Source organism: Lynx canadensis, chromosome B4 (genome assembly GCF_007474595.2).
Source record: "Lynx canadensis isolate LIC74 chromosome B4, mLynCan4.pri.v2, whole genome shotgun sequence".
In the NCBI taxonomy this organism is placed as follows: domain Eukaryota; kingdom Metazoa; phylum Chordata; class Mammalia; order Carnivora; family Felidae; genus Lynx; species Lynx canadensis.
The window spans coordinates 141236311-141262256 of record NC_044309.1 but is presented as its reverse complement, the minus strand read 5'-3'; the positions used below and the strand labels follow the sequence as shown (position 1 = coordinate 141262256).

General features: G+C 57.7%; 2 protein-coding genes across 3 annotated transcripts in view; both read right to left on the bottom strand.

The window, feature by feature from the left end:
- Positions 1-601: 601 nt before the first annotated feature.
- On the bottom strand, positions 602-6664 carry ACR (acrosin). The gene is made up of 5 exons (XM_030321025.1): positions 6529-6664; positions 5464-5670; positions 4978-5261; positions 1908-2053; positions 602-1358 (listed from the first exon to the last, which is right to left on the bottom strand). The coding sequence occupies exons 1-5, from the start codon at positions 6603-6605 to the stop codon at positions 795-797; spliced, it is 1278 nt and encodes a 425-aa protein (XP_030176885.1). The 5' UTR covers positions 6606-6664; the 3' UTR covers positions 602-794.
- Positions 6665-12715: 6051 nt separating this feature from the next.
- The window catches only part of SHANK3 (SH3 and multiple ankyrin repeat domains 3), a 50108-nt gene continuing 36877 nt past the window's right edge, over positions 12716-25946 (bottom strand). The window contains exons 21-22 of one of the 2 annotated variants that reach the window (XM_030321023.2): positions 22730-24989; positions 12716-14759 (exon numbers count right to left, since the gene is read on the bottom strand). In XM_030321023.2, coding sequence (XP_030176883.2) covers positions 14168-14759; positions 22730-24989 — 2852 coding nt within the window. In that variant the 3' untranslated portion in view covers positions 12716-14167. Of the gene's footprint in view, positions 14760-14793; positions 15837-22729; positions 24990-25946 lie in introns of those variants that run through there. The other variant, XM_030321024.2, reaches the window with a different exon arrangement.

The window sequence follows — 25946 nt, the reverse complement described above, 5'->3', positions numbered from 1 at the left end:
CCAGACCAGAGTAGGCAGTTGACCTGAGCCCATCAAGATCTTTCTCAGGATTGACAAATGGACATGAGCAATTCTGGTTGAGGGCAGACTCCTGCCTGGGGTCGGCCGTGCAGACTGAGCACTGGTCAGCCACCCTACAAAACTTCAGATTGGGGTCATTCTTCCAATGGATTCAGATGCACACTCCTCCTTCTGAATCAGTTCAGCTCACAGGAGTACTGCCAGCACCCACCCCTACTAATTTAATATACAGAGACACTGAGTGTGAAATAAAGACCATAACCGGCCTATGGCCCCAGGTCACCTTGTTCCAACTTTAAAAATCAAGATTTAGGGGCACCTGGGCGGCTCACTTGGTTGAGCACCCAACTTCAGCTCAGGTCATGATCTCATGGTTCGTGAGTTCGAGCCCCACATCAGGCTCACTGCTGTCAACACAGAGCCACTTCGGATCCTCTGTCTTCCTCTCTCTCCGCCCCTCCCCTGCTTGTGCTCTCTCTCTCTCTCTCAAAAAAAAAAAAAAGGGCTTTATAAAAATAAAGATAAAAATCAAAATTTAAAAAACCACAACTGATGTTAACGTATAAGCAAGTCCACCTTGTTGGAGGGTGAAAGAGGGAGGGTAGATTTGATGTGGGAGGGTTTGGACTGAGTTGGAGAGGGCAGGTAGGAAGAACTCCAGAAAGCATCTCTTCATGGATATGTATTTATAGTTATAGTTATAGTTATTTATTTCATCTTTTTTTTTTCTCAAGAGTGAGGGGCTCACTGGGTCTGTTGGGAATGGGGTTGGATCAGGAAGCAGCCGTCAGTTCGGGGAGGTCTGTGGTCTCCATTTCATAATACCCCTTTGCGCTAGAAAAGGTCTTCCCCTTCAAGATCTCTATGAGTTGCTGTAGCCGCTTGGCAAAAGAAAGCACTTGGGGAGGTTTAGTGATAGGTGGGGGTGCGGGAGGGGGTGGGGATGGGGATGGAGGCGGGGGTGGGGGTGGGGGTGGAGGCAGGGACGGGGCTGGGGGTTTGGGTCGGGGTAGGGGTGGAGGTTGAGATGCAGGGGGATGCGCGGGAAGTGGTTGAACAGGGCGTTGGAAGTACCAAGGAGGGCGAGCAGAAGGGTGGGCAGAGGGGCGTCTGACTGGGGGTGCTGGAGTAGTGGGAGGGGGAGGGGTGGGCACTTGAGCCATGTGCAAGACATTAGAACCGATCTTGGAGGCAATCCAGTTCAGATAGGGCCAGGTGGCCGTGTAGACTCCAGGGCGCTTAGCTCGGGCACAGCCTACCCCCCAGCTTGTAACTCCCACGACCACATAGGTATTTGCCACGTTGTCTCTGCACATGAGAGGACCGCCGCTGTCCCCCTGCCCAGAAGGACACAGGAGTCACTCTCTGCCTGAGCCACTTTTCCCCTGCCCAGAAGGGCCATAGGCTCTGGAAGGACAGTCTCTGGGTCACATGACTTCCTGCTGCCATGAACACAGTGGTTGTGGCAAAGTTTGAGTTGGTACCAACATCTTCGGTTGGAATGTGAGAAGGGTATGGATTGTCGTGGGTTTCCTTCCAGTGAGGAGGGAGTAAGCGACCCATGCGTCCATGCATGTGGCTTCACGCATACATGGGCCTGTGTACACGTGGATTGGGAGGTTTTGATTTCTGGCGAAGAGAGGCAAGCATTCTCCTCAGGGGTGGCGGTTGGGTGGTTTGACCCCTGTGCCATGGCAGAATAAGCTCTCGGTGTGGCGACTGGTCCTCTGTAGGGGCAGCAGGTTAGTGTCTCCCCCCACCCTCACTGCTGGAAAATGCGGCCAGGGAAGGGGTCACTGGAGCAGGGCCCTAGCGGTAGTGTAGCTCAAACAAGAGGGACTCAAACAAGAGGAGTCGGCTGGAAGTGGGCACCTAAGGGGAGTTACCTGGCAGGTGTCAATCTTGCCTTCAGGGTACCCCGCGCACACGTTGGTGGACCGGATGCGCCCGTTGTACCACTGGGTGGAGTTACATAAGTCGAGATCGATGAGGTTCACGAGTGCCTCCTGCAGTGTAGGTGACGTCCTGTAGGCTGCAGCCAGGCGCCTGGCTCAGTGGTCAGCGAGCACAGACGTGTGCTGGGAAAGCCCTGCCCTGTCCCCCCCCAGAACCCCATCGCCCCCAAATGCTCTGATTAAACCCATGAAATCAAACCATTAAACCCGTGGGAACGAATGCCCCTGGCCTCTCCTCACATAACCCTGAGGAGAAGAGCAGGCGGGGTGTGGGGTGGAGGTGGGCGTGTGCAGTCGGTAGATGCAGATGCGGCTCCAGGGCTGTGTGTGCTGAGGGCAGATTAACAGCCAGAGTGTGTCACCTCATTTACAGCCCACAGCAACCCCCTGCGTGGAGCGCTGTGACTCGCCTTTCCTCCACTTCGTCCTGGCGGGGGAGTGGTGAGGCCGGGATTCAGACCAAGGTTTTCCTCTACACTTAAGCCCAAGACACACGTCTCATCCCCCATAGCACAGCTCTGGGTCACCCTCCCTGCTTTTCACCCGGATGCCTCTGCTCAGCTGTGGACGGGAGGAGTCTCTCCCGCGTGCCTCCCTTCTGCTTTGAGGAGATTCTATAAAGGGAAGAGCTGTGGGGTCGTGTCCACACACAGACAGACCTGTCAGGGGTGCAGGTGGTTGGAACGACCTGAGGCCAAGTCAGAACTTCCTTTACAGCCCCAGATGCTCCATCATGACCTTCGGGCTAAGGAAGGTCCAGCCCAGGCGATGCCTCAATCAGCCAACCTCGCATCTGGCTTAGACAGAGCTCAAGAATAGGTGCAGCCATTCCCCCTTCACCAGTGGCCCCCGCAAACAGAAGGGCCCCCCTACAGCATCACCCACAGCCCAGCCACCGCCTGGCGGGGGACTCTGAAATTGCTTGCATACAGGTGGCGAGGTGGCAGTCAGACCTGGAACATGGCGATGCAGGCCAACGTGAAGCCAGAGCCACGTGCAGCAAGCGGGGGGGGGGGGGGGGGGAGGGAGCAAGGCACACAGTAGGCACCCGGAAAACAGCTGAATGTGCGTCTCTGTGGCTTTCAACATGTTTCGGGTCCCTTTAGCTCAGCTTTGCATACCATCCAAGCAGCAGTGAGAGTGTTGCATGTGCCCCGTCCCTGAGACAGGGGTGACACTGAAATTGCCACAAGAAGCCTGCTCATTTAAGGTGAGCTTTTTTTTTTTTTTTTTTTTACATTTTTTACTTAATTTTGAGAGAGAGAGAGAGAGACAGGGCACAAGTGGGGGAGAGGCAGAGAGAGAAGGAGGCACAGAATCTGAAGCAGGCTCCAGGCTTCGAACTGTCAGCCCAGAGCCCGACGTGGGGCTCGAACTCACGAACCGTGAGATCGTGACCTGAGCCGAAGTCGGACGCTTAACCGACTGAGCCACCCAGGCGCCCCTAAGGTGACCTTTTAAATCTATGGCACAGCCTACAGAGTCTGGACAGCCACAAGTTTCATTGTCAAGAGCCAGGTGTCCTGAAACAGAAAGGGGGTTCTCAATCCCGACACCTTGGCTTTACAGGAAAAAGGCTAAAAAGGTCTGCAAGCATTCAAAATTCAGTAGAAAAGGAAGACCACCCCCAAAGTGCTCTTTCAGCCCCAGAGCGTATGGGTTCAAGGAGGACATAGAAAAAGAAAGGTCTGAAGGAATGTCACAGAACTTTGGAGGCTGGAGATTTCTTTGAGACTTGGCCTTGGCGGTGGGGGAGTGTTCATCAAAAAATAATAGAAAACCCATTACGTTGAGGGGAATTCTAGAACAAAAGAGACTTTGCATGATGTCCAGGGTGTAGCTGGGAGCCTAGAATCCTTCTGAGCGAAAGGATAGCAAAGGTGAGGGTGGGGGTGGGGGTGCAGATGGGAACCCTGAGATCAGTCCCCCCAGGGACAGCAAGAACCCCGGAATGCTGTGCCCATGTCCAAGTGGGTGGGCAGAGCAGGGTAGGCCGGTGAGTGGGAAAAAAAGAATGCTCTAGAGGCCACGGCAGAGCCATGGACATCAACAGCCAGACAGAGGGTGACACCCCGGGCCAGGGAGGGAAGGCCACGGGCCAGCAGAGGCCAGTGAAAGCAAGGGTGCCTGGGAAGAGAAGCCCTCCCCTGAGGGACAGAACGGACAGCAAACCGGCCAGAGAGCGGAACCAGCCTTAAGAGAGAAGAGTTCCAGGAAGCACCCTGAAACTACCAAGGTTCTGTCACCAGGAAAGCCTGAGTTTTGACTCCAAACGACTGCAGTGCCTTGAATTGGGAACCCTCGGTTTTCCATTATCAAGGGACACAAGAGATTTCAGTCTTGTTTCACATCCCCAGTGTGACTGGGTAAAGATTTCCATGAGACCACCTTTGGAAACCCGAAAGGCCTAACCTGCTGGTCAAACCCTTGCTGCCCACTGCTGACCTGCAAAAAACCTCTCCTACAGTGAAAACGAAGTAACTCCAAAGGGCAGGGTGGGTTCTGGCGTTGTGACCACCAAGGGTGGGGAGGAGAGGTGCACTGATCAGGACCAGGAGGGCTGGGCTCAGGGGGCTCAGAGCCCAGAGACCACGTGACCGGCCCCTTCCATTCACAGATGGGGAAATGGAGGGCCAGAGAGGAGAGGGACTGGCCCACGGCCCCAAAACCCTATCCAGAGCTCTTCTCCAAGTTTCAGGAGCACCCACTTCCAGAATGCAGCAGCTAGGCCTCAGGCCCAGATACAGACACAGGCTAGACCCCGTGCTAAGAGCACCAAGGTTCTCCTGTGCCTGTGTTCAGCCTTCCCTTCGGCGACCACACTAGTCATAAGTTGTGAGGCTTTGAACAGTTTCTCCAGCTATAAAACGGAACCTACTTACAGGACTCTGGTGGGGTCTGGGTGTCACTCCACCAGGCAGCACATATTACCCCTTCCCCTCAGAGACCACCAAGAGAATGACCAGCAGTGTCCCCCCTTGAGAGTCCCCTCCATACTCACCATTCTCTCTTAAGAATCCCCAGCCAGCCACCCAGCAGGCCTGGGAGACTCTGGGTGGGCCTGCCCTAAATTGGGGCAGGCAGCCGGGTCCGATGAACTGCCCACATGGAACTGGAGGGGTGATCTTCAAGAGAGCAATGTCATTGTACTCTAAACTGGGGACGTATTTCTCATGAATGATGATTTTCTCGACATATCTCTCCTGTTGAGGCGGCTTCACTGGTTTATCGCTCCCATACACAATTTCCCTTGCTCCAAAAATCAGTCTCCAGTCATATACTTTTCTGTGGGCACAGAGGCAAGCCAGGTTATCCTCAGTAGGGACTGGCTCGACAGAAACCTCTGGTGATGGTGACCCTCAGAGCCCTCCCCTGTCAAAGGTCTGGTCGCCACTAGGCCCGGGAGACTGCACAGAGAGCTCTGGGGAAAGTCCCTGCCCCAGAACAGCCTTCCTGAAGACCTCCCTCCACGCGTTCCCACACGTACTTTTTGGACCCGAAGCAGTGAGCAGCCGTCAGCAACCAGTGGGAGTTCAGCAGGGTGCCTCCGCACGCGTGATACCTTCGGTTGTTGTGGGAAGTGAAGACCTGGAGGCTGACCATCCAGGGCCAGGCCCCGAGTGCCGCATCCTGCCCTCCGACGATACGGACACTCCCCTGTGGGTTCTGCCTGAACCGTAACCCACAGGGGCCACTGAGGAGAGACCAGGGGCACGGTTCAAACCGAGAACAGGTCCAGCCTGTCCTACCTGCACAATGGGGGAGGTAAGGCTAGGGGTCTGCTGAAAGTGGGGTGGCCCAGAGTAGGTAGAGTCCAGGGGGGACGATGCTGAGGAGAAGCGCTGTCAGGGTGGTGGCGAGGCCAAGGAGCTACAGCGTCTAGGAAATGGTTTGGGGGAAAGAAAGGGCCACGGGAAGCAGGACAGACAGTAAGGGCCCTAGAAATGTAGGAGCGCCCTAGGCAGACGGGGAGGCTAGAGGTGTCGAGGCTGCAAGGCGGGGGTGGGTGGTGGCAGAGGAGGCAGAGTAGCCAAGGCAGGTCCAGTGGCCCCAGGTATGGGGAGCCGCGGGGGTCCAGGGACAGGAATTCTGGGAGCTGGGGAGAGGCCACAATAGTTTGGGGGTATCTTGGAGGCTGTAGGAGTCTAAGTTGGAGGGGGGATCCCAGAGGCATGGCGTGATGGTATCCTGGGGCCTTAGGAGTCATACACAGGTGGGGACACCTCAGTATCTGTGGGAATAAAAGGCCTCCTAAAAAGTAAGACTTGATGTTCCAGAGGCAGTGAGGCCAGTCTCCAGGTGAGGAAGAGGTCCCAGTGTCTGTGCTGTGGGAGCCACAGGAACCCAGGGGTCAGCCCTGGGGCCCATGGGCTGATGAAGCTGGGAACAAGGACGGTCTGAGTGGGGGGTGTGGGTCACACCTGTGAGACCCAGCAACGACTAAGGCCCGCACTTGGCCTCCTCCCTCGCCCTGGACGGAGAGTCTGGGTGGGGCTTACTATTCAGAAGACACTCTCTCCACACACACCCCAAAGGTGTCCCTGACACTTACTCACACGTGGCGTTATCTTTGGCAACCACAGACACAGCCAAGACCAGCAGGATGGCAGTTGGCAGCATCTCCACCATACTCCTGCCCCAGCCTGGCCTGGAACCCTAGCGACTTCACAAAGCCCTGTGGCCTCCTGACCAATCAGCAGTGCGACCTCCCACCCCCACCCCCCCCAGGCATCAGGCCAGGCAGGAGCCCTTTCGCTTAACTGGTTCAGGCTCAGAGGAGTTCCCAACTTCCTGTTCGGGCTCCCCCTGACTCCTGGGTGCAGCCCCGTCCCTCTGTCCCAAGGCCAGGATCTTCATTCCGAGTTACCCTTCTGAGGTCCCATATCATCTGAGGTTCTAGCTTTGTGCAAGCTCAGGGTCTGCCCCTCATGCAGGCTGTAAGCACGTTTCCTGTTCCAAACATGGATTGAAGGGCAGCTCTGTCCCTCTGTGTCAAGATGGCGCATGTCAGTGGTTACAAGGGGTCAGGTTAATCAGGTCAGATTAATCGATCCTTAATACTGTGTGGGGAAAACTGTCTTTCCTCTTCCAAGTACATGCTATCAGCACACTTTTCAGAGAGCCATTCTGAATTTCCTTAATTCAGTACTTCAAAGCCCACCTTTCTATTCATTCCTGAGTATCACAAGCTCTGGTGTTTCCTACCTGAGTGTCTCCAGGCCTGCCCTCTGGGACCTACGTGCAACAAGGTGTGTCTCCTATACTTAAGTGTAAAGAACTCTCATTACACTTAACTGAATATCAGGAAGTTTCATTTCTTCTGATTGTCAGGAGACTGTGTCTCACCTACCAGAGGTTGACAAAGGCTCACCTCACATACCTGCGTGTTAACACGTTTCACCTCTTCTGTAAGAGTGTGAGAGATCACATCTCTACCTGCATGAAGGGCAGTCTCCCATCCTCGACCTGAGTGTAAGTTCTCCACTAGTCAATCTGAATGTCCGGAGGGTGCACCTCTCCTACCCGAGTGTCGGGACACCTCGTGTCCTGAGTATTAAGGGTTTTCAGATTTCCAGATGATCTTTATTCCTCTACATATGAATGTCATACCTTCTCATCTCACGTAACTTTCAGGAGGTCACATCCCCCTCAACTGAATGTCCAGCAGGTCTTGAACATCCTACCAGAGTATCAGGAGCTATCATCTCTTCTTCCTGAATGTGAGGATGTCTCTCTTCTTCCATCTCAAGGCCAAAGGCCTCGTCTGGACCGCCTGAGTGTCACTTTGTTGCATCTTCTCTACCTGAGAACCAAGAGGTCCTATATCCCCTATCTGAGGCTCAGGAAGTACATCTCACTGATTGTGAGTGCCCTGAGGTTTCGCCTGCCATGCTCAAGTGCCAGGAACTCTCATGTCCTCCACCTGGCTGCCAGGAAGTCTCCCTCCCTCCCTAAAAGTCATGAGCTTTCATCTTCTCCGCCTGAATATCACAAGGTCTCCTTTGCTCAGTAAATATCTGATATTCTCGTCTCAACTCTCTGACTACCTGAAGGTTTTCTGTCTCCTTCCAGGGCATCTGGAGCTCTCCTCCACCTGAGAGTCAGGAGATCTTGTCACTCACCTCTTCTGCTATGTCTGGAGGTTCCAGCTCTTTTCTCTTAGCAACCAAGGGGTCTCCTCTTCCCTATTTGAGTGTAACAAGGCCTTGCCTTCCCTACCTGCATGTCCAGTGTTTCCATCTCTTCTCCCTAATTGTCAGATGTCTCGTTTCCACTAGACAATTGTCCGGACATCTCATCTCACTACCCAATTGTCAGGAAGCTCTCATTTTCTATACAGAGTGTCCCCAAGTCTACTCTTCTTGCAGGCCAGAAGATCTTCCCTCTCCTATTACTGGGTTAGGGTTGCTGACAATACTGACTCCATCTCTGGCCCTCCATCTTGTTCCTGTTTGCTCAGTGACCTCCCTTGGGGCCATGTGTTCCGGGCACCTTGGAGATTGATATACACACCTTAGGAATGCCTGCCAAGGCCAGGATGGGGGAAGGCTTGTTTTCACCCCCTCCCCCAAGAATCTGTTGGAGATAACATAGTCTTTCCCCTTGCTGAGGCACAGGTGGTGACACAAGAGCTAATTAAAGGTCGGCTGTCCATTAGGTGCAATCTCACTACTGCCCTTCTGCATGTGCCTCATCGTATGAAATCTTTCAACTGTGCAGTCATTCTCTGCCCAATCCACCTGAATAAAACTCTGTAAACAGGGGTGCCTGGATGACTCAGTCAGTAGAGCGTGTGACTCTTGATCTCAGGGTTGTGAGTTCAAGCCCCATGCTGGGTGTAGAGCTTACTCAAAATTAAATCTTAACAAAAACAAACTCAGAGTAAACAGTATGTAGTGGCTTGCTTGGTTTTCCAGTCTCAAAGTGCCTTCTCTGGGGAATACTTTCCTGTTCCTCCTCCGTCTTCTAACACTGGCCCAGGACATCTTATCTTTGTTTAGCAGGGAGTGACAAGGCCATATCCCCCCAATTAGTGGCAGAATGATTCCACTTGAGTTTTGATATGCATTATTTATCTTCCTGACAAGCAACAGGTTTTCTTTCCCCCAGAGGAATGTAATTGGGTCTCAATAACATCAACTATGTGAGTATCACAAGATTTTTATCACTGCCCCCTGCATGTCAGTGGGGCGCTCTCTTTTCCACCTGAGTGTAGGGAGTCATCTCTCCTAGGAGAGTTTCAGGGCCCTTGTGCACTTACCCGACTGTTAGGATTTCTTCTCAGACCTGAGTGTCACAGAACATATTTCTTCTGCCTGATTTCAGGAGGACTCTGCTCCTGTGTTTAAGTTTCTTTTTTTTTTTTTTTTTTTAAGCCTTCATATCAGGTGATCTCTCCTCCTCTACCTGAAGTTCAGGAAGTCCTATTTCACAAACCTAAGTTACAATTCACCTACTGAGTGTTAGGAGTCCTCGCTTATTTTAGCCAAGTGTCAGATTGTGCCTGATAAAGTAACCAAAAAGGCTTTGGAATTATACCTCAAGACATTGCAGCAAGAATTCAAGTGATCATTGAAGTTTTGACTATTTAAGAAAACACCTATTCAGGTGTTTTTATAGGATTTTGATGGGTATAAAGTTGATATGGTATTTAGGTCCATGAGAATCATTTAACGGAATGATGTCAACATTAATTTTAATGCTAATATGTACAATTTTCTAGAAATCACAACCTTTGCAAGTATTTAACCATATGACGAAAATGTTAGTTATAAGATTCAAGATGAAAAGTAGCACCTAGTTTTTCAAAACATTTAGGGTTATGCAGTAACAAAGTTGAAGGCCCAATGTCTAGATTCTAGAGGGCAACTACTATCTGACTCCACAGAGTAACACTCACTCCTGATTTTAGAAGGGGCTGCCAGTCCATACCTGCCCCCATGGCCACAGTAATGAGGGATAGGAACATGGCCTACCAGGTCTAATTCTGTCATTAACCCTAACAGAAGAAGCAAACATCTCAAATAAGAGTGACTTCTCCACGCTGTTCCAAAGCACAAGGGAGAGAGGCAGGAAGGTACCAGACGGTAGGAGTCTGGGGCCAGAGGAAGGGATCCCAGGGGTGCCTGGGTGGCTCAGTCGGTTGAGCATCCGACTTTGGCTCAGGTCATGATCTCATGGGTCGTGAGTTCGAGCCCCACATCAGGTTCTGTGCTGACAGCTCGGAGCCTGGAGCCTGCTTCAGATTCTGTGTCTCCCTCTCTCTCTGCCCCTCCTCTGCTCGCTCTCACTCTCTCTCTCAAAATAAATAAACATTAAAAATTTTTATTTCAAAAAAGGGGGTCCCAATGGTTACTAGAGGCTTGACTCAAACCAAGACGAAGCTCCCAGCACAGGGAGCAGGATGAGGGCTTCCCCATCCCCCCCCCCAACTCACCTCCCTCCTTCCCTTCCCACCCCCATACGCCCCCTTGCTTACTGCAGCCTGATTCCTGCCCCTCACTTCTGAACTCCTACCCCTGCTCCCCTGACCAGTCCAACTCCTACCTCATCTTTCCTCACCCTTATCTCTAACCCTTGAGGTTCCCACCCCACCCATTCTCCAGCGAGACCCTCTGCAGAGCAGACACGTCCGTCCATCCAGCCCAAGTTGTTCACGGGACCTCAGGCAGTGGTGGCTGGGGTGAGGGAGAGTTGGGGCTGCAGCCTCTGCTGCAGACTCCAGAAAGAGTGTTGGTGAGTTGCTTAGGGCCCCCAAAAGGATACGTTGAGGTCATGAGGAGACCCTAGCCCTGAGTGAAAATGTCTTTGCCCCAAAGCATTTGGGGCTGCAGCTCCCCTAGTCCTCAACTTGCAGAGAGGATTTCCTCTGCCACGTCTGCTCTCACAGGCACTGAAGCTTCTGACTTGTCTTCTGAGGTATGAGGGTGGGGGGTATTCATTTTCTCCCCCAAACCCCTTAGGAGCCAGAGTGGGTGATGCCCTTTCTATGGAAGGCTTGTTGTCTTCCTCTTCCTCCTCCTCTCTTCTGTTGAAAAGCTGTACTTACCCCAAGCTCTGACCCAGACCCAGAGAGACCCAGGGCTCCTCGTGCAGAGGATACCGGCTCCCCAACACCCTGGCTCAGGCAGACAGCAAGTCAGGCAGGGTCCCACCTCTGCCCCCACATTTAGACCCTCCCAGTTCCTTACTCCTTGACTTCCTTCATGGCCTCTTCTGTATGCTGACCACAGTTTCTGACTTGAAAGTGAAAACTAAAATTTTGAAAAAGTTGAAAATTTGAAATTGTGGGGCTTTCTAGATAGCCTGCAAGCCTCTCAAGGTCCAAGCCTCACAGGGCCTCACCCTCCCTCCCAGGCCAGCCAGACCTGCACTTGCTCCCTCAACGCACCTCTGCCTGCCCCCACCTCCTCTGGGTGAAGACACTGGAGTCTGTCCGTCTTCCAGCCACTTCACTCCCTCTGGGATCTTCACACTTTCCGGTGGTATCTCCCACTGGTCCCACCCCTGACCATCGATAACCCAAGTCAAGGTCCACGTTTATTACTCTGTCAGATCTGCACTCCACCTTGACCCAGCGGGGCCAGGATCTGCAGGCACTGCCCCTGCCAAGACCCCGTCAGGTGACTGATGCCTGAGGAGCCCTCTCCCAACTCCCGCTGGGCTTCCTGTGCCCACTCTGTGGGAAGATATCCATCCATCCACACTGTTCACCCTCTCTTCCACCCTTAAGGCGCCTCTGCCCTTCCTGTGGGTGGGCCACGCCCCACCCGGTGCCACACTAGCCTTGCCACATCATTGGCTGGTAGCAGCCAGCTGCTCACATGACTGTCAGCTCGGGTGGGGGCGGGGGGTAGTAAAGCCCGGACAAGGGCAGTAGCCATGGGGGCAGGACAGCAGGCACAGACATGAGAAGGATCAAAGAATTCAGAAACAAATGGACACAGTGGGGGAGGTGGGGCAGGGGGACAGAGGACAACTGGACTCCTACCTCAGGAGGGCTACACTCAGTGAGCTGGTGGGCAGAGAGAAAAGCTCCCAGACAGGAAGCATGAGCTGAGGCCCAGCAGGAGTCCGGAAGAGATGCGGAGAGAAGCCTGGCATGGGGACGTGGGGTCAGCAAGGAGACTGAGACAGGGCTGAGAGTCACCAGTGCATGTGGCCGAATGCTCGTGTCAAGGCTGAGGTTCGTCCCATTCAGGGGACAGCAGTTTGTGCTCCCAATACCTCCTCAAACAGGCGACTGAGAGACGGCTTCATTTCTTATAAATTTATTACATAATAATATTATAATAATTATTATCAATAATAATAATATAAGAAACATAGATCTCTGTGGGGTGTATCACAACGTCAGGGTCAGGAGGCCTCAGGACTGGAGCAGGGGTGAAATCCCCCGGATGGAACTCCATACAAAAGGAGGGGTGAAGCGGGACTGACCCTGTAAAGTTAAAAACCCAAATTGAACGGAACCAAAAACCCACAGGTGAGTGTGAGACTGAGGGTGTATGTGGCAGTCTGTTACAGTGACTGCTGCTGTGTGTGACCTGGTCTGTCGGTGAGAGGGTTACTGGGTGTGACTCTGCCCAGGGAATGGGGCCGGTGGGCCAGGGCGGGGCAGGCGGGCACAGACCGGCGTGCCAGGCCCCTGGGCTGTGAAAACTTCAGTTTTCTGTTTTTTTTTTTTATTAAAAAAAGCTAGAAATATAAACAGAAACTTGTGAGTGACGTGGATGGAGCTTAGTCCAGACTCCAAACCCTAGGTTTAAAAACGTCCCAGGGCCCCCCACCCCACAGGTCATTGCTGAGTGTGAGGAGTCACAGTAAGGGGGGCTGGGGTGCCCTCTGGGGTCTTTGCCTCTCCCCAGGGCTTGCGGTGGCCTGACTCTAGGGGTCCTCTATGATCCCCCCTCCCCAGAAGCCCAGTGGGGGGCGGGGCACTGCCTCCAAGGGCTCTTGGGAGCCTGTCCAAGCAGCAGAGCCTCACCAAGGAGGCCCGCTCAGGCTAGACGAGGCTCTGGAAGGACGGGCTGGGCAAACAGCAGGTCCTAGGGTGCCTCTGACTTTCTTTGGAAGTGGAAATGGGGTGCTTTCACAGGGACACACCCATACATGCACCCTGTGCACACTGCTGAAGCCCCCACACTAGTCCAGAGTGGCCCGTTGGGACCACACTCCAGTCAGGCACACACAGGGCTCCGACGCACTCAGCCGCACCCAGAGTTTCACACACTCGCACGTGCGTGCGCGCACACACACACACACAGGGCAGGAACAGGAGACTTTGGGGTCTGAGGCAGGGAGGCTTCTCTGCTGTGGTTGCCCAACAGTGTGGGGAGGAGGCTAGACCCCTCCTGGGAAGGGACCCTGTGAGGGACTTGGCTGGGGCGGATGCCAGGGCCCTGCCCCTCCCCAGGGCAATGGTCTCCCAGGCCACCTGACCTGGCTAGTGCCCAGCAGGACTCGCTGCCTGCCGCCCCTCCTCCACGCAGCACCTGAAGGGTCGGTGGGGCACACTATAGCTCAGCGAGGGGAGAGGGCCGAGCTGGGGCCCCAGGGCGGGCTACTAGGACCCTGGCCAACCCCAGACCAGCTGGAGCGTCCCCCGCCCCATGTGGGGTGGCAGTGGCAGTGAGGGGCCAGAGATGGAAGACTGGGCAGCAGCAGCGGAACCAGTGGGGGGGGGGGGGGGGGCTGTAGGGGAGGGGAAGGGAAGCTATTAAGGACAGAGATATTTGTTCCTTTTCTCGTTCCAAATATAGAGTGGATTAAAATATGCAAAACAGGGGGGGGCTCCTAGGCCCCCAACCGAGAACCCCAAGTCTCCCCCCTCCCCCCGAGTCACCAAGGTGTGTCCTGACCTCGCATGCTGGACTAGGTCCCCCCCTCTGGGAGAGTAGCCACCAGGAGCTGTGCGGGAGATGGTCAGGCCGGAGCACCCCACCCCCAACCCTCTCCCGCTCCAGCCTCCCTGGCCCTCGCCCTTCCTGACCGTGTGCTGGGTGGGACTCGCCGGCCGGGGAGGGCACTAAGCAATGTACAGGGCAAGTCTCCGAGCAACAGCAAACAGGACGATTCATGCAACATTCCTGGCCCGGGCGCCTTTGTGGGGGGCAGGCCGAGCCCGCGGCCCGGGGGTGGGGGTGGGGGGCCCTGCCGGCAGGGCGCGGCTGGGACGTGGGGAGGGGGCGTCAGCTGCCGTCCAGCTGCCTGAGCGCGCGCTCAATGTTCATGCGGTGGCCCACGCGCGTGACGCCCAGCTCCACGAAGTCGTCCTTGGTGAGCGCCGGCAGGTGCGCGCCCTCGATTTCGTGGTCCTCGAAGCGGTCGCGGTGCTCGCCCAAGTGGATGCTCTCCAGCCAGTCGCCCACGTCGAACTTGCTCCACAGCTGCAGCGGCTTTTGTTGGAAGGGCCGGCGCGGGCCGGGGGCCCCGGGGCCGGGGCCAGGCGCTGGCGAGGGCAGCGGCGACGGCGAGGGCGAGCGGCTGCGTGCGCTCACGCTGCGCACCACAAAGCGCACCTCCTTCGGCTCGTGCGGGATGGAGAGGCTGGACGACTTGAGGATGGTGGGAGGCGTGAGGCCGAAGGGCCGCCCCGCGCCCCCCGCGCCCGCCCCCAGCCCCTCCACCCGCTCCAGCGACGCGGGCTTCACTGGGCTCGGGGCGCGCCGCGCCACGGGGTAGCGGCCGCCGGGCCGCACCGGGTAGGAGGCCCCGCCGCCCGGGCCCCCAGGGCTGCGCTGCGCTGAGATGGAGCTCAGCTCACCGAGGCTGCTGAAGAGCCTGCGGAGGGAGAGGGGGTCAAGGCCAGGTGAGGGGCGCCAGGAGATGTGGGGGCAGGCAGAGGGGAGAGGGGCCAGTGGCCAGGAGGACGCAGGTCGGGTGGGTACTGGGGCTGGGGTGGGGGTAGCCTTAGGGCCACAGGAAGAAAGAAGGGTGGGGTCCTGTGGTCACGATAGGGCCCCTCTGTCTGGCCCCCAGGGTCAGAGCCAGGGCCCTGCCGGGAGAGAAGGGGCCTAAACTGAATGGAACATAAAGAGTAAAAACAGAGGGCCCCTTCCCTCCATGGGGATCCAAGAGCAGCCCACCAGAGGAAAGAGCCTCTCGTGGCAAAGGGCCGACTGCCCCATCCCTGACAGCCTCCGACACAGGCTCTGGGCACTGCCCCATCCGCCCGTGTCCTGGACAGTAAGACTGGCAGTACCTCTCCCCACTCCCACACACAGCTCTGCTCTCCTGAGGAGACCCAGAGAAACCTGGGCAGGCTTCAGGGACGGCTGAGTCGTGATGAAGGCTGGTGGCTGCACAGACTGACCAAGTCCATGAGTCAGAGACAGACACCAGACAGCGCTCATGCCCACACAGAGCAGCAGCATGTGCAGGTGTCAGGCAGCGACACACCCATGACAGTCGGCCTCCCTGCACAGGACGGCACCCACACGCGTCACAGACATGCAGCAGCAGCGGCAGGAATGGCAGCAGCCTGCTCGTGACAGGGACACAGCAGCACACGTGTGCACACACACACGCACACACATACACACACACACACAAATGATGCCTCTCTTCCCAACATCACCTGACAGGACCCCCAGACCTGCAGCCCCTCTCCAGCATGGCCATGGTGGGAGGCCTACCTGGGGGCACCTCCAGAGAAAACCCACTCCCCTCCCCACCCCCTCCTTTCGGTCCCTATCCCCAGTTGCACCCGGGGGAAGCCTCAGGGGGCTGTCGGTGGCACAGAAGCCTCACGAAGCCAAGCAGAGCAGAGACCAGGGTGACCAGGTGCAGCTATGGACAGTGAGAGGCATGGGATGGGCATGCTCACTTACACAGCCGGCGCTCGGGACCACCGCGCAGCTAGACAGAGCAGCCACATGCAGATGGGCAGGAGAGAGCAATGAGAAAGAGTGTTAGCAGCCCAGGCCCACACAGCAGGCACATGGCCCACAGTCACAGCTACAGTATGGCAGCCAGGTACAGGTCTCCCTGGCCAGACACCCACTGGGGGAGGAACTCAGTCAGGTACAATGGGAGAGAGCAAATCTGGGGCTGCTGGGGAAAGGGACCTGCAGGCCACACGTGGGCAGATCTGGGTGGGTTCCGGGTCTGCCTGTGTGACCTCCACAGGCTTTCCTTGGGACACTGTGTGGCAAGTGCTCGGCAGACACCTGGCACTTGGGTGACACTTCATGTCCCCTTATACTCTCTGCGGCCTGACTGGCCTCTGCAGCTGCCATACCCCCTCCCTGCCCCTGCCCCTGCCCCTGCCAGGCTGAGGAGCCTCCTCTGGGTGCCCCCATCCACCTCTGCGCTATCCTGACTGGTGCCAGTCTCGCACCGCACAGGGCACACTGGGCGTCCTTCCGCCCCTCCGTGCAGGCTTTGTCTTCTCATCTCCCACCTGGGCAAGACCAGCCTCTCCCTAAAGATCCAGTTCTGTCTGTCCCTCCCGCTTGACCTCAGTTCCAGTTTCCAGCTTCCATCACTTTCCACCGGCTTTCTCCCCTCAGCTGCTCTCCCCGCTGCCTCCCCCCAGTGCTCAGACCCACAGCAGAGCCTCCTGAAACCAGGCCTCCCTCTGCCCTACCCCCCATGGCGAGGGGCTCTAAGGACACCTGGGGTGGGCTCAGGGAACAGGCACCAGCCAGAAGAAACCCTCCCTGCTCCCACCACACCTGATCTTCCTGGCACCACCTGGGCTTTGGGGCAAAGTGGGTCGGCAGTGAAGGAGAGAGGGAGGGTACCCAAGGGGATGTTGCAAGGGGGTGGTGGGTGCCCAGGTGGCGGTGACTGCTAGGGAAATGCTAGGGTGGGGGCTGCAGTGCAGGGTAAGGTGCGGAGGGGATGGTCCCAGTAGAGCTCCACCACGACTCTCACACAGCGACCCAGGCCTGAGGACCTCGTGTCTCAGGAGGGGATCCTGCTCAGCCCTACCCGGAGGGTTAAGTTTCAGTGGAACCATGTGGGTGTGCCCAGGGTCTCCGGTGTGACAGAAGCATATTGACAAGTTGGCAGGACCACAGCCAAGCTGTGAAGGCAGAGAGAACTGGACGGGTGCTGGGGAGTGCAGTGGAGATGCCTGGCCTGAGCCCAGAGCAGGGTCTGGGCTCCAGGACGCCCTTCTGGCCAGTGCCGAAGCGCTCCTTCCTGTCAGAGGGGTGAGGCAGGCTCTAGCAGCACCCAGGCAGACCTCCTGAGGAGAGGTGGTGGGTGCCAGGAGATGGGCACCTGCCGGAGAAAATGCGGCTGATGCCAGGAGGTGCCATGAGTGAGGGAATGAAGAGCCGTATTGCACTGGGTGGGGAAGTGGGGAGAGAGCCAGTCCTAAGGATGCCCAAACCATGGTGGACATGGCAGGAGGCCTACAAGAAGAGCATAAGGAAGTCTGTGGCCTCCCAAGGCCCCAGGACACAGCAGGGAGTGGCCAAGGGTACCCACGGCCCAAGTGCTTGCCCCTCCTCCCTTCCTCCAGGGGAGCAGGGAACCGCCCACGTCGTCCCCTGAGCAGGAACCCCAGCAGCGTCCACAGCCAAGTCTCCACGCCACTGCGGCACAGCCGTCACCGTCCATCGCCACTCTCAACTGACGCCGCCCCAGCCGGGCCCCAGCCACGGTGTGGCCACATCACAGCACCCGCCAGCCTCCCAAAGGGCTTCTGGGCCACCCGCCCCCTAACGAGCGGTACCTCACCGGGCACCCCTGAATGCCGTCAGCATCCTCCTCCAGATGGCTCCGCAAGGCTCCGTGGCCCCGGACGTCTCTTCCACCACGTCTGAATCTGCTACTGTCTTGCTGCCTGGTGATTCCTCAGCCACTGGGGTCTGGCCTCGCCCCTTGCCCCTTGCCCCACACCCCTGCAGTTACCCAGGCTGTGGCAGGACCCCTTCCTTCCTAGATGGGTTTTGTGGGTTCTCCTCTCGGCACACACACTTTCTCCTGGGCCAGGTAGTCCACTCCCACCCTTGGCTACGGCTGACGTGCCCAAGAATGCTACATGTGAGCCCAGGCTCTCCTGAGCTCCAGACCTCTACTGGGGCCTCCAAACGTGCTCTCCCTTCCCCCAGTCCTCCCCACACCAGGGACCGGGAGCCACCCTCAGCTCCTCCTCCTTTTCATGGAGGGCTCCCAGCACTAACCCAGGCCCTTATCCTCACCCTCCCGGCCACCTCAGGGTCCAGACATTTTCACTCAGCACCTCTCACCTCACTTCCTCACTGACAAAGCTAAATGTCAGCCAACAAAAATAACGGGACGTGTCCCTCCCAGGCTCGACTGCCTGTTGGCCCATTGGCACCAACAGACAAGGAAAAGCCCAAGCTCTGGTCCTGGCCTCTGTCTTGGGCCTTCTGCCAGTGCACTCATGCAGGGCAGGTCTAGGCCTTGTGGGCTTTTGCAGTCTGGGAGCTCCACTCAGGGACAGAACCCTCAACAGCAGGGCAAAACTGGATACAGACTCATAAGCTTCAAAGCGCACTCTCCGCTCAGGGCGTCTCCAGCCTTTCGCCTTCTCACCGCCCAACCTCAGCACCCTCCAAATGCCTCTACATCCCCTCATCTGTGAGCACTTCCTGCTCCCCCAGCATAGTTCAGGGCTCCTGAAGCATGTGACCCGGTTTCGTGTGGCCTGCAAGGACAAAGCACATCCTGGCCCCAGTGCTCTTGCGTCGGCCGTCACACCACAAGTGTCAGCCCAGGTTTCAGAAGAAGCCCCACCGGCCTTGAGATACCTGCGGTGACACAAGGTGGTATCCAGATCCCAGCCAAACATGTTAGTAGAACGGGGTCCACAGAAAGTCACCAGAGCAGGGTGTCTACCCCATCATAAGGAATGTGCGTCTTCTGCAAGACACTTACTAACGATCTGCCAGAGAAGCTGAGACCTGACAGGTTCGAGGCCATGGCGCAAAGCACATCAAAGGGGCTAAGAAGATGCAGGAAAGACACCCCTTTCACTTTGTATTTCCACAGCTATTTCACCATGAACTTTCTTCTATGAAACCAGAGGTGAGGGTCAGACAGATGTAAAACTGAAAGCCACAGCAGAGCTGAGTGTTTCTGCGGTGCTCAGAGACACCATGGACTTCAGACGACATGTGGGATTCCGATCCGAAGGCGAGTGGAGTTGGGTACAGATGTGAGCCTCAAAGACCATGGTGGGGCTCTGAGAAGATGGACGTCCTGTCTATACGAGGGCTAGACCCGAAGCTAGAAGCATAGAGCGGATGAATAGTCTAGGATCAATGTCGCAAAAAGCCAGAGGTCCCTCCAGGTGGCCAAGGCAATTACTCTGGGGCCTCTGCCAAGAATGGCCCCGGGAAGGAAAGAGCCCCACCCAGACACCAGAACTTCCCGCACTTTGAACGTTTCTCTTAGAGACCGTATCACTAGCAGTTCATCACTAAATGAGAGAGGAGTGCTAGGTTCCAGCCACAGTGAGCTGCAAACGAGAGCTGCCCAGCAGCCCTGGCGGGCACCACAGCTCCTGCCAGCCACACGGAGGGGCCGACTCCACACGCTCACTGAATCCTCCGCTCAGCCCCCTGCCTCTGGCCAGAAGCCAAGAGTGGGCAGTGGGGTCCACGCCACTGGGGACTGTGGTTTCACCCAGATCTGAGGAGTGAGGGGAAGCAGAGAGGGCCAAAGGAAGTGTGAACGAGAGAAGGGGGTGCAGAGGGAAGTGGGAATAGGAAGGCAGGGCAGAGGGATGGCTCCGTGTAGCTGGGCTGATGAGGTAGCGCTGCGAGGACTCGAGGATAAGCGATTTCAGAATACACGTGCTATTTGTGATATACGCAATTGATAGATAACGGTGTCAGTCTACCCAGTGAACAGGTGCGCATTTCTGTGTGAGAGGCTACCGCACAGAAACCCAGCATCCGTCACCAGAAGGGGCTTAACGACACAGCCCCCAGAGTACAGTGAACAGAGAGTGGGGCTTGGGGCCAGACAGATACCACCACTTACCAGCTGCAATAGACCTCTTTAGAACCTTAGTTTTATTGTCTGGAAAATGGAGAGTATGCTGTTATCCATCTGAGAGAATGGCTGTAGAAGTGAAATAATATGACCTGGCATTTTCTAGTGCAATATCCGGCCCTTTTATTTCCCACGAAGGACCTGGCTGAGTGCCCACTTCATGAGAACCCACCATGCTGCAGCCCTGAGCTTGGTGCTTCAGGGTGTCACCGTCACCATCTCACAGGGGAGGGACTGAAGTTCACAGTGGCTCGTCCAAGACTACAGAGCTCAGGTGCAACTAGCTGAGACTTGATATCCAGGGCCCTCTGACCCCAAGCTGATGCCAGGGAATGAAGAAACTGCCGACATTGGTGAGAACATGTCACAAGGGACTTGTGTTGTTTTAGGTTTTCCAGCATCTGGACCCCCGTAACAGCAGCTGATTTTCCTCTGGAGACCCACCCTCCCTCACTCTCAGCACCTGTTTGCTAGGTGGGCTGGCCCCGTGCCCCAGCTCCCAGGAGAGCACAGGACTCAGGCCTGGCCAATGGAGGCCTTACAGCATCCCTGACCCTGCTGATTCATCCAGGGGAAAGCAGGGGACCCATGTGAAGCCAATCAGAGGCTGGACTTTTGCAAAAAGTGCCAAGTCAAAGAGGCTCCCTTTCCAGTGCACCTGTGGGGTAGGTGGGGTGCAAAGCTGGCACCTGTGGGTCTTGCCCTGCCCCATCCCATGTCCAAATCAGAACACAAACACAGGGTCCTGGCACAACCCAGAGCCATGGGACAAGAGACCTTTACCCTGACAGAGGAGAAATGCTCAGGGTGCCCAGCCACCCCATGGGAGCCAGCAGAGCAAATGACAAGACCCAGGCTCGCCTGAGCCTGATCATGGGGTCCAACAACCAGTGCATCTGAATCATGTGTCTGTCCTTCAGTGATATTTATCCTAAGCCCCCTCCCTAGATTACAGGTCACAAAAGACAGTGCTTACATTTAGCTTAGTTCTTTCGTCTGTTGAGCAAACGTTTATTGAGGGCCTGCACTGTATCAGGAACTGTGCTTCCCACTTTAAATGGCTTTAATTTTCACTGGGACCAAAGGACATAGAGAACAGAGGGACTGGCAAGGGAGGAGAAGCAGAAATGAAGATAGGGGCTGGTCGAGGGTGGGTCAGGGAACCCCCCGTCCCCCGGGGTTAGGTCCTGCAGAGGCCCAGGACCTGGGCTACTCATCCCAAATGGATACCCTGGCCATGCCCATAACGCCCACTCTCAGGGTACCTTTGGCATTGCCCTGCTGGAAAGAGGGCTTTCACATTCAGCTGGGAGTTGGAAGAGGCCAAAAGGGGAGAGGGCCCCAAAGCGAGCCCCTGAGATGACAGGAGCTGAAGGACAATATTCCTGGACCACTTAGGGGAGGCACCGTGAGCTTCCCAAGCCCCCACATATCTTTTGAACCCTTAACTGGAAGAAGGTAAATCAGACAAGCCCTTGTGAATAAGATCGAATCCCTCACTTTGTGAGCTGTACCTTCCAAGGCTGACAGGAAAGGGCCCAATAGGCTGGTCTTCAGGGAGCAAGAAGGAGGCCAGGCAGTGGCACCTCACACCCCACCCCCCCCCCCGACAAAGCCAGAAGAGGGAGGAGGGCCTAAAGGGGTACAGAAGGCAAAGGCAGCTTGAAAAGGGCAGACAAGGGCCAGCCAGGGGGTTACCAGAGCTGCCTCAGACCAGCACCAGTGGGCAGGAACCAGCTCTCCCACCAACATCCATGGAGCCCACAGGCCCAAGGGGGACCCCTTCAGGAGCAAAGCCTCGGGAATGGGGTCCTCAAGGAAATATCCAAGGGACCAGCCCAGAGGCTCTGGCAGCTCTACCAGAGCAGCACCCCAGCCCCTTGCTCAGCAACCCCCACCCCCATTTCCAGGGCACAACGTGGCCTCTTCAAGTCCTCACCCTGGGCAAGAGGTGGGACGAGCAGACAGACAGAGGAACAGGGAAGGTACAGAGAAGGCGAGAGGGCAGATGGAGTATGGAGGGATGCTGTGACTTCCCCCTAAGAATGGCTTCTTAATGCACTTTGAAAATGCACTGCAGTCTGTGTTTAAGGGGCTCTGAGGCAGAGCAGAGAGACAAATTTTTCTGGGGCAGAACACAGGGAGCTGCTGGTGCGTCCCAAAAGGAAAAGGAGTCTGTGTACTCTAAGCCTCAAAAGGAAGCAAGGCAGGAGGCAGCTACAGGAAAGGTGGCACCAGCCATGTGGCCACAGGGAGGATGGGGTTGGGGGCCCACAGGCTCACAGCGAAGCTGAACAGTGGGGGGAGGGGAGCGGGTTGCAACTCCAGGATGGAGCACAGAACAACCCGTAACAGGAGAGGCAGCTTTGGTCGGGAGCAAAAGAGTGAGAGCCCACAAGAACCTCCCCGCCCCCCCCCCCCCCCCCCGCCGAGGCAGGGCGTCTCCAGGAGGGCTGTGGAGGTGCTCGGCCCCGCTGGGTCTCTGATGGGTGCCCAGCCCCCACTCCTAGCACCAACAGGATGGAGAGAACAGCGGCCCCAAGATTTCAGATCCCTGAATGAGACTTGTCTCACACAGACAAAGCAAGGGCAGACAAAGGACACAAGTGGACAGAGAGGCATGCCACGGACAGGTAAGGGGTGGGATAGAATGGACTGGGGAGGGGAATGGAGGAAACCTCCGATGGTGGACAGACAAGAGGGAAAACACAGGGTGGGTGGGGGGGGGGGGCCATGGACACGGGACAGGACCCTCCCCACACTGCCCTGCTCACCGAGCTGCCGCGATGGGCGACTTCTTGGCAGGGTCCAGCAGGCCGCCCAGGCCACCAACCGGCTCTTCCCCCAAGGAGCGTGTGTCTTTGTTGAGCTGCTGCAGGCGAGAGCTGAGCTCACTGATCACAGTTGGTTTGTCATCTTCAGGCCCTGGGAGTCCCCGGCTCTCCACGGGGTCCCCCCACAGCTTGGACCTTCTCTGGAAGAGGTAGCGAGGGCGAGCAGGTCCGGCAGCGGAGGCCAGCCCGGCAGAGGCGGCATGCTGCTGGGCCATGAGCTCACTGTCCGAGGACTGCTTCAGCAGCGGGTCCCTGAAGGTCACCGGCCCCTTCCCCAGCGGGGACTTGAGCTTGGGCTTGGGAGGCACTGGTGGCTTCTCGAGTAGAAAAGTGTGTCCATCGGCGAAGGAGGTGTGGGTGTCGGTGAGCTCCCCACTCTCCGAGCTCAGGGTGGACATGCTGGACACCGTGGAGATAGTGCTTGTGGTCTCCAGGTGGGGGTCGCTGGAGCTGCGCGTGTCAGCCTCCTCCACCCCTGAGTCAGCTGCAGACTCAGGGGCAGGAGGCGGCTCGCTGCTCGGCTTCCCTGAGGCCGGGCCTGGCACCACGGTGGGTGAGGGACCTGGGCCAGGAAGTGGGGTGGCCAGCAGGACCCCGTTGGCAAACTCTTCGGGAGGCGGCACCAGCCCAATGCGGGCCAGCTCCTCCCTGGTCTCCTCATCGCTGGAGGACAGCTGGGCGGGCGGCAAGTTCACGGCGAACACCAGCTCTGGCTCCTCCTCGGAGCTGCCCTGGCCCGGCCCGGGGTCTGTCGGAGCCGTGCTGCCAGGGGGCTGAGCCCGGGGGCTCGCCAGGGGCTCTGCCACCACTGCTGACTGTGCGGGGGCGGGGGCCAGCTCCGGGGTGCCCGGGCGCTCCTCTTCAGCCCCCAGCCCGCTGGGCTCCTGACCATTGCTGGTGGCGTGCACGACGATGAGGCCGGCCGGCCGCTGCAGGGATGTGTCCAGGACGCTGAGGATCATGGACTTCTTGTCCTCTGGCGACTTGCGCTCCTCCCGGGGTGCTTTCTCCGGCTCCCTCCGAGCAGGCACAGGAACCCAGGCGGGGCTTCTTGGGGAGAAGGCTGGGGAGGCCAGCGCCCCTCGCTCAGAGTCGCGGGCCTGTACATCCACGAACAGAGGCCCAGGGCGGTCAGCGTCAGGGCTGTGCACAGGCGTGGGGGACCGGGAGGGCGCCTGGGAGGCCAGAGCACGTTCTCGAGCTGCCAGGGCGAGGGCCAGGGGCGAGCTGGGGTCCAGGGGTTTGCCAGTGAGTGGGTGGATGAAGGTGGAGCCTGAAGGCCCAAGGCTCGGGCCGCTGACCAATGGCTTCAGAGCAGAGACGGGGGAGGGCAGGAGCAGGTCTCGGCCGGTTGTGGTGGTGGCGGCGCCAGCCCCCAGCAGGCGCTCATCGATGGAGCGGGAGGGCTGCAGGGAGGGCAGGTCTGTGCTAGGTGTGCTGCCCTCGATGGCTCCCACCGACAGGAACACGGTTGAGCGGCGCCGCTCCTCCAGCCGCCGGTCCTTGCCCGGGCCTGGGCCCCCGAACGCGAGGCCGGGGCTTTCCCCAGGGCCGTAGTCAAGGCCGCTTGGCCGAGGCCCACGGTGCGTCGGGGAGGGCTCCCGGGCGAAGCTGCCGCCACCCGGGCCAGGGCTGCCCACTGCCAGGGCTGCGCGCTCCTGAGCGTCTTCCACCTGCAGCTGCTTCACCAGCGGGCTCTTGCGGCGCTGAGGCTTGGACGGCGCGAAGATGCTGGCGCTGAAAGCGCCCAGGTTGGCGTAGGGACTGTCGGGGCCCGGCGGCCGCGGCCGTCGCTTTGGACGCTCCGGTGGGGTGGCCGCCGGAGGAGGCCGGGGGGTGTCGCCCGCCTCCGGCGCCGAGTCCTGAAGGATGATCATGGAGCGCGCACGCTTCTGCCGCTCCGGGTAGGGCAGCGGACCCAGGGGCGCGCCAGAATCGTACAGGCCCGCGGCCCCAGCGCCCAGGCGCGCCTCCAGGCCGGGCTTGAAGCTGGAGCGCACTGTGTCGTAGGCGCGGCCTGGAGGGGGTGGCGGTGAGAAGGCGGGGGGCGGCCCGGAGTCGAAGTAGTAGGGAGCGGGTGGGGGCGGCGGTGCGGTCTGCGGCGGGGGCGGGATGCCACGGCCCTCACGCACCGTATCTTGCATGGACGTGCTGCGCGGAAAGCGCCCCTCCAGCAGGGACGCCAGCTTTTCATCCTCCCCTGCGGACAGAAGGGCCCTGGTGAGACCCCGGCGCCGGCCCTGTGCAGGGGCCAGCCCTGCCCTGACTCCACCTGAGGGCAGCCATGGCCCCAGATGCAAGGACTGCGAAGCCACCCCCTTAGAAATTGGCGGGAAGCGATACCCAGCCGGGGAGGACGGGGTCAAGAAGGGCACGGAGGCTGGGGTCTGAGAGAAAAGGGGACAGGGAAGCCCAGAGCAGGAGATCTGAGCGAGGCCCCTAGTCTGGGCTCCTCCCTGGATGCCAGCTCTGCACCCCAAGCCCAGTGTTGAGTTGGGGGGAGGGGGCTCTTAGAAAGACTTGGGGAGAGGTATTCTTTCAGATATAAGGCAGAGGAGGGCCCCACCAACAGACTGTGAAAGGACCCAAAGTCTTGGGTTCGGGCCAAGACCTGCCCAAGCCCCATCACACTGAGAGGGCCCAAAGAAGACACCCAGGGAGAATCGGGGCAGCCCCTACACATCCCCCCACGTGGAGTGGTGAAGACAACTGCACAGAAGAGGTAGGGGCGGCTGGTGCATGGCTTCCATCCAAGACTGAGTGAGGCCACATTGCAGCAATGGAACAAGCAGGTGTCACCGGGAGTTCCCTGGTGGCAACCAGAGACGGGAAGAAGAGAGATGGTCAGAAATTAGGGGGACGCTCTCCCAGAGTAGGAGTGATGCACGGACTGTAGTCACAGGGGCAGCAGGACTGTGGCCAGCTGAGCCATGCATCTGGCAGAGAGAAGGCTGGCGCCCAGGTGAGAAGGTGTTTGTGAAAAGACAAGCCCTGAGAGGCTCCATCCCAGAGACCCAAGTGGACTGGACTGGACACACTGCCCGGTCACTGCTATAACCTCAAAGGCTGAACTTCAGTGAGGGAGGGTGGAAGGGAAGGAGGAAGAGCTAAAGTGGAATTGTAGACTAAGCACCTGACCCATGTGTCAGTTGTACTC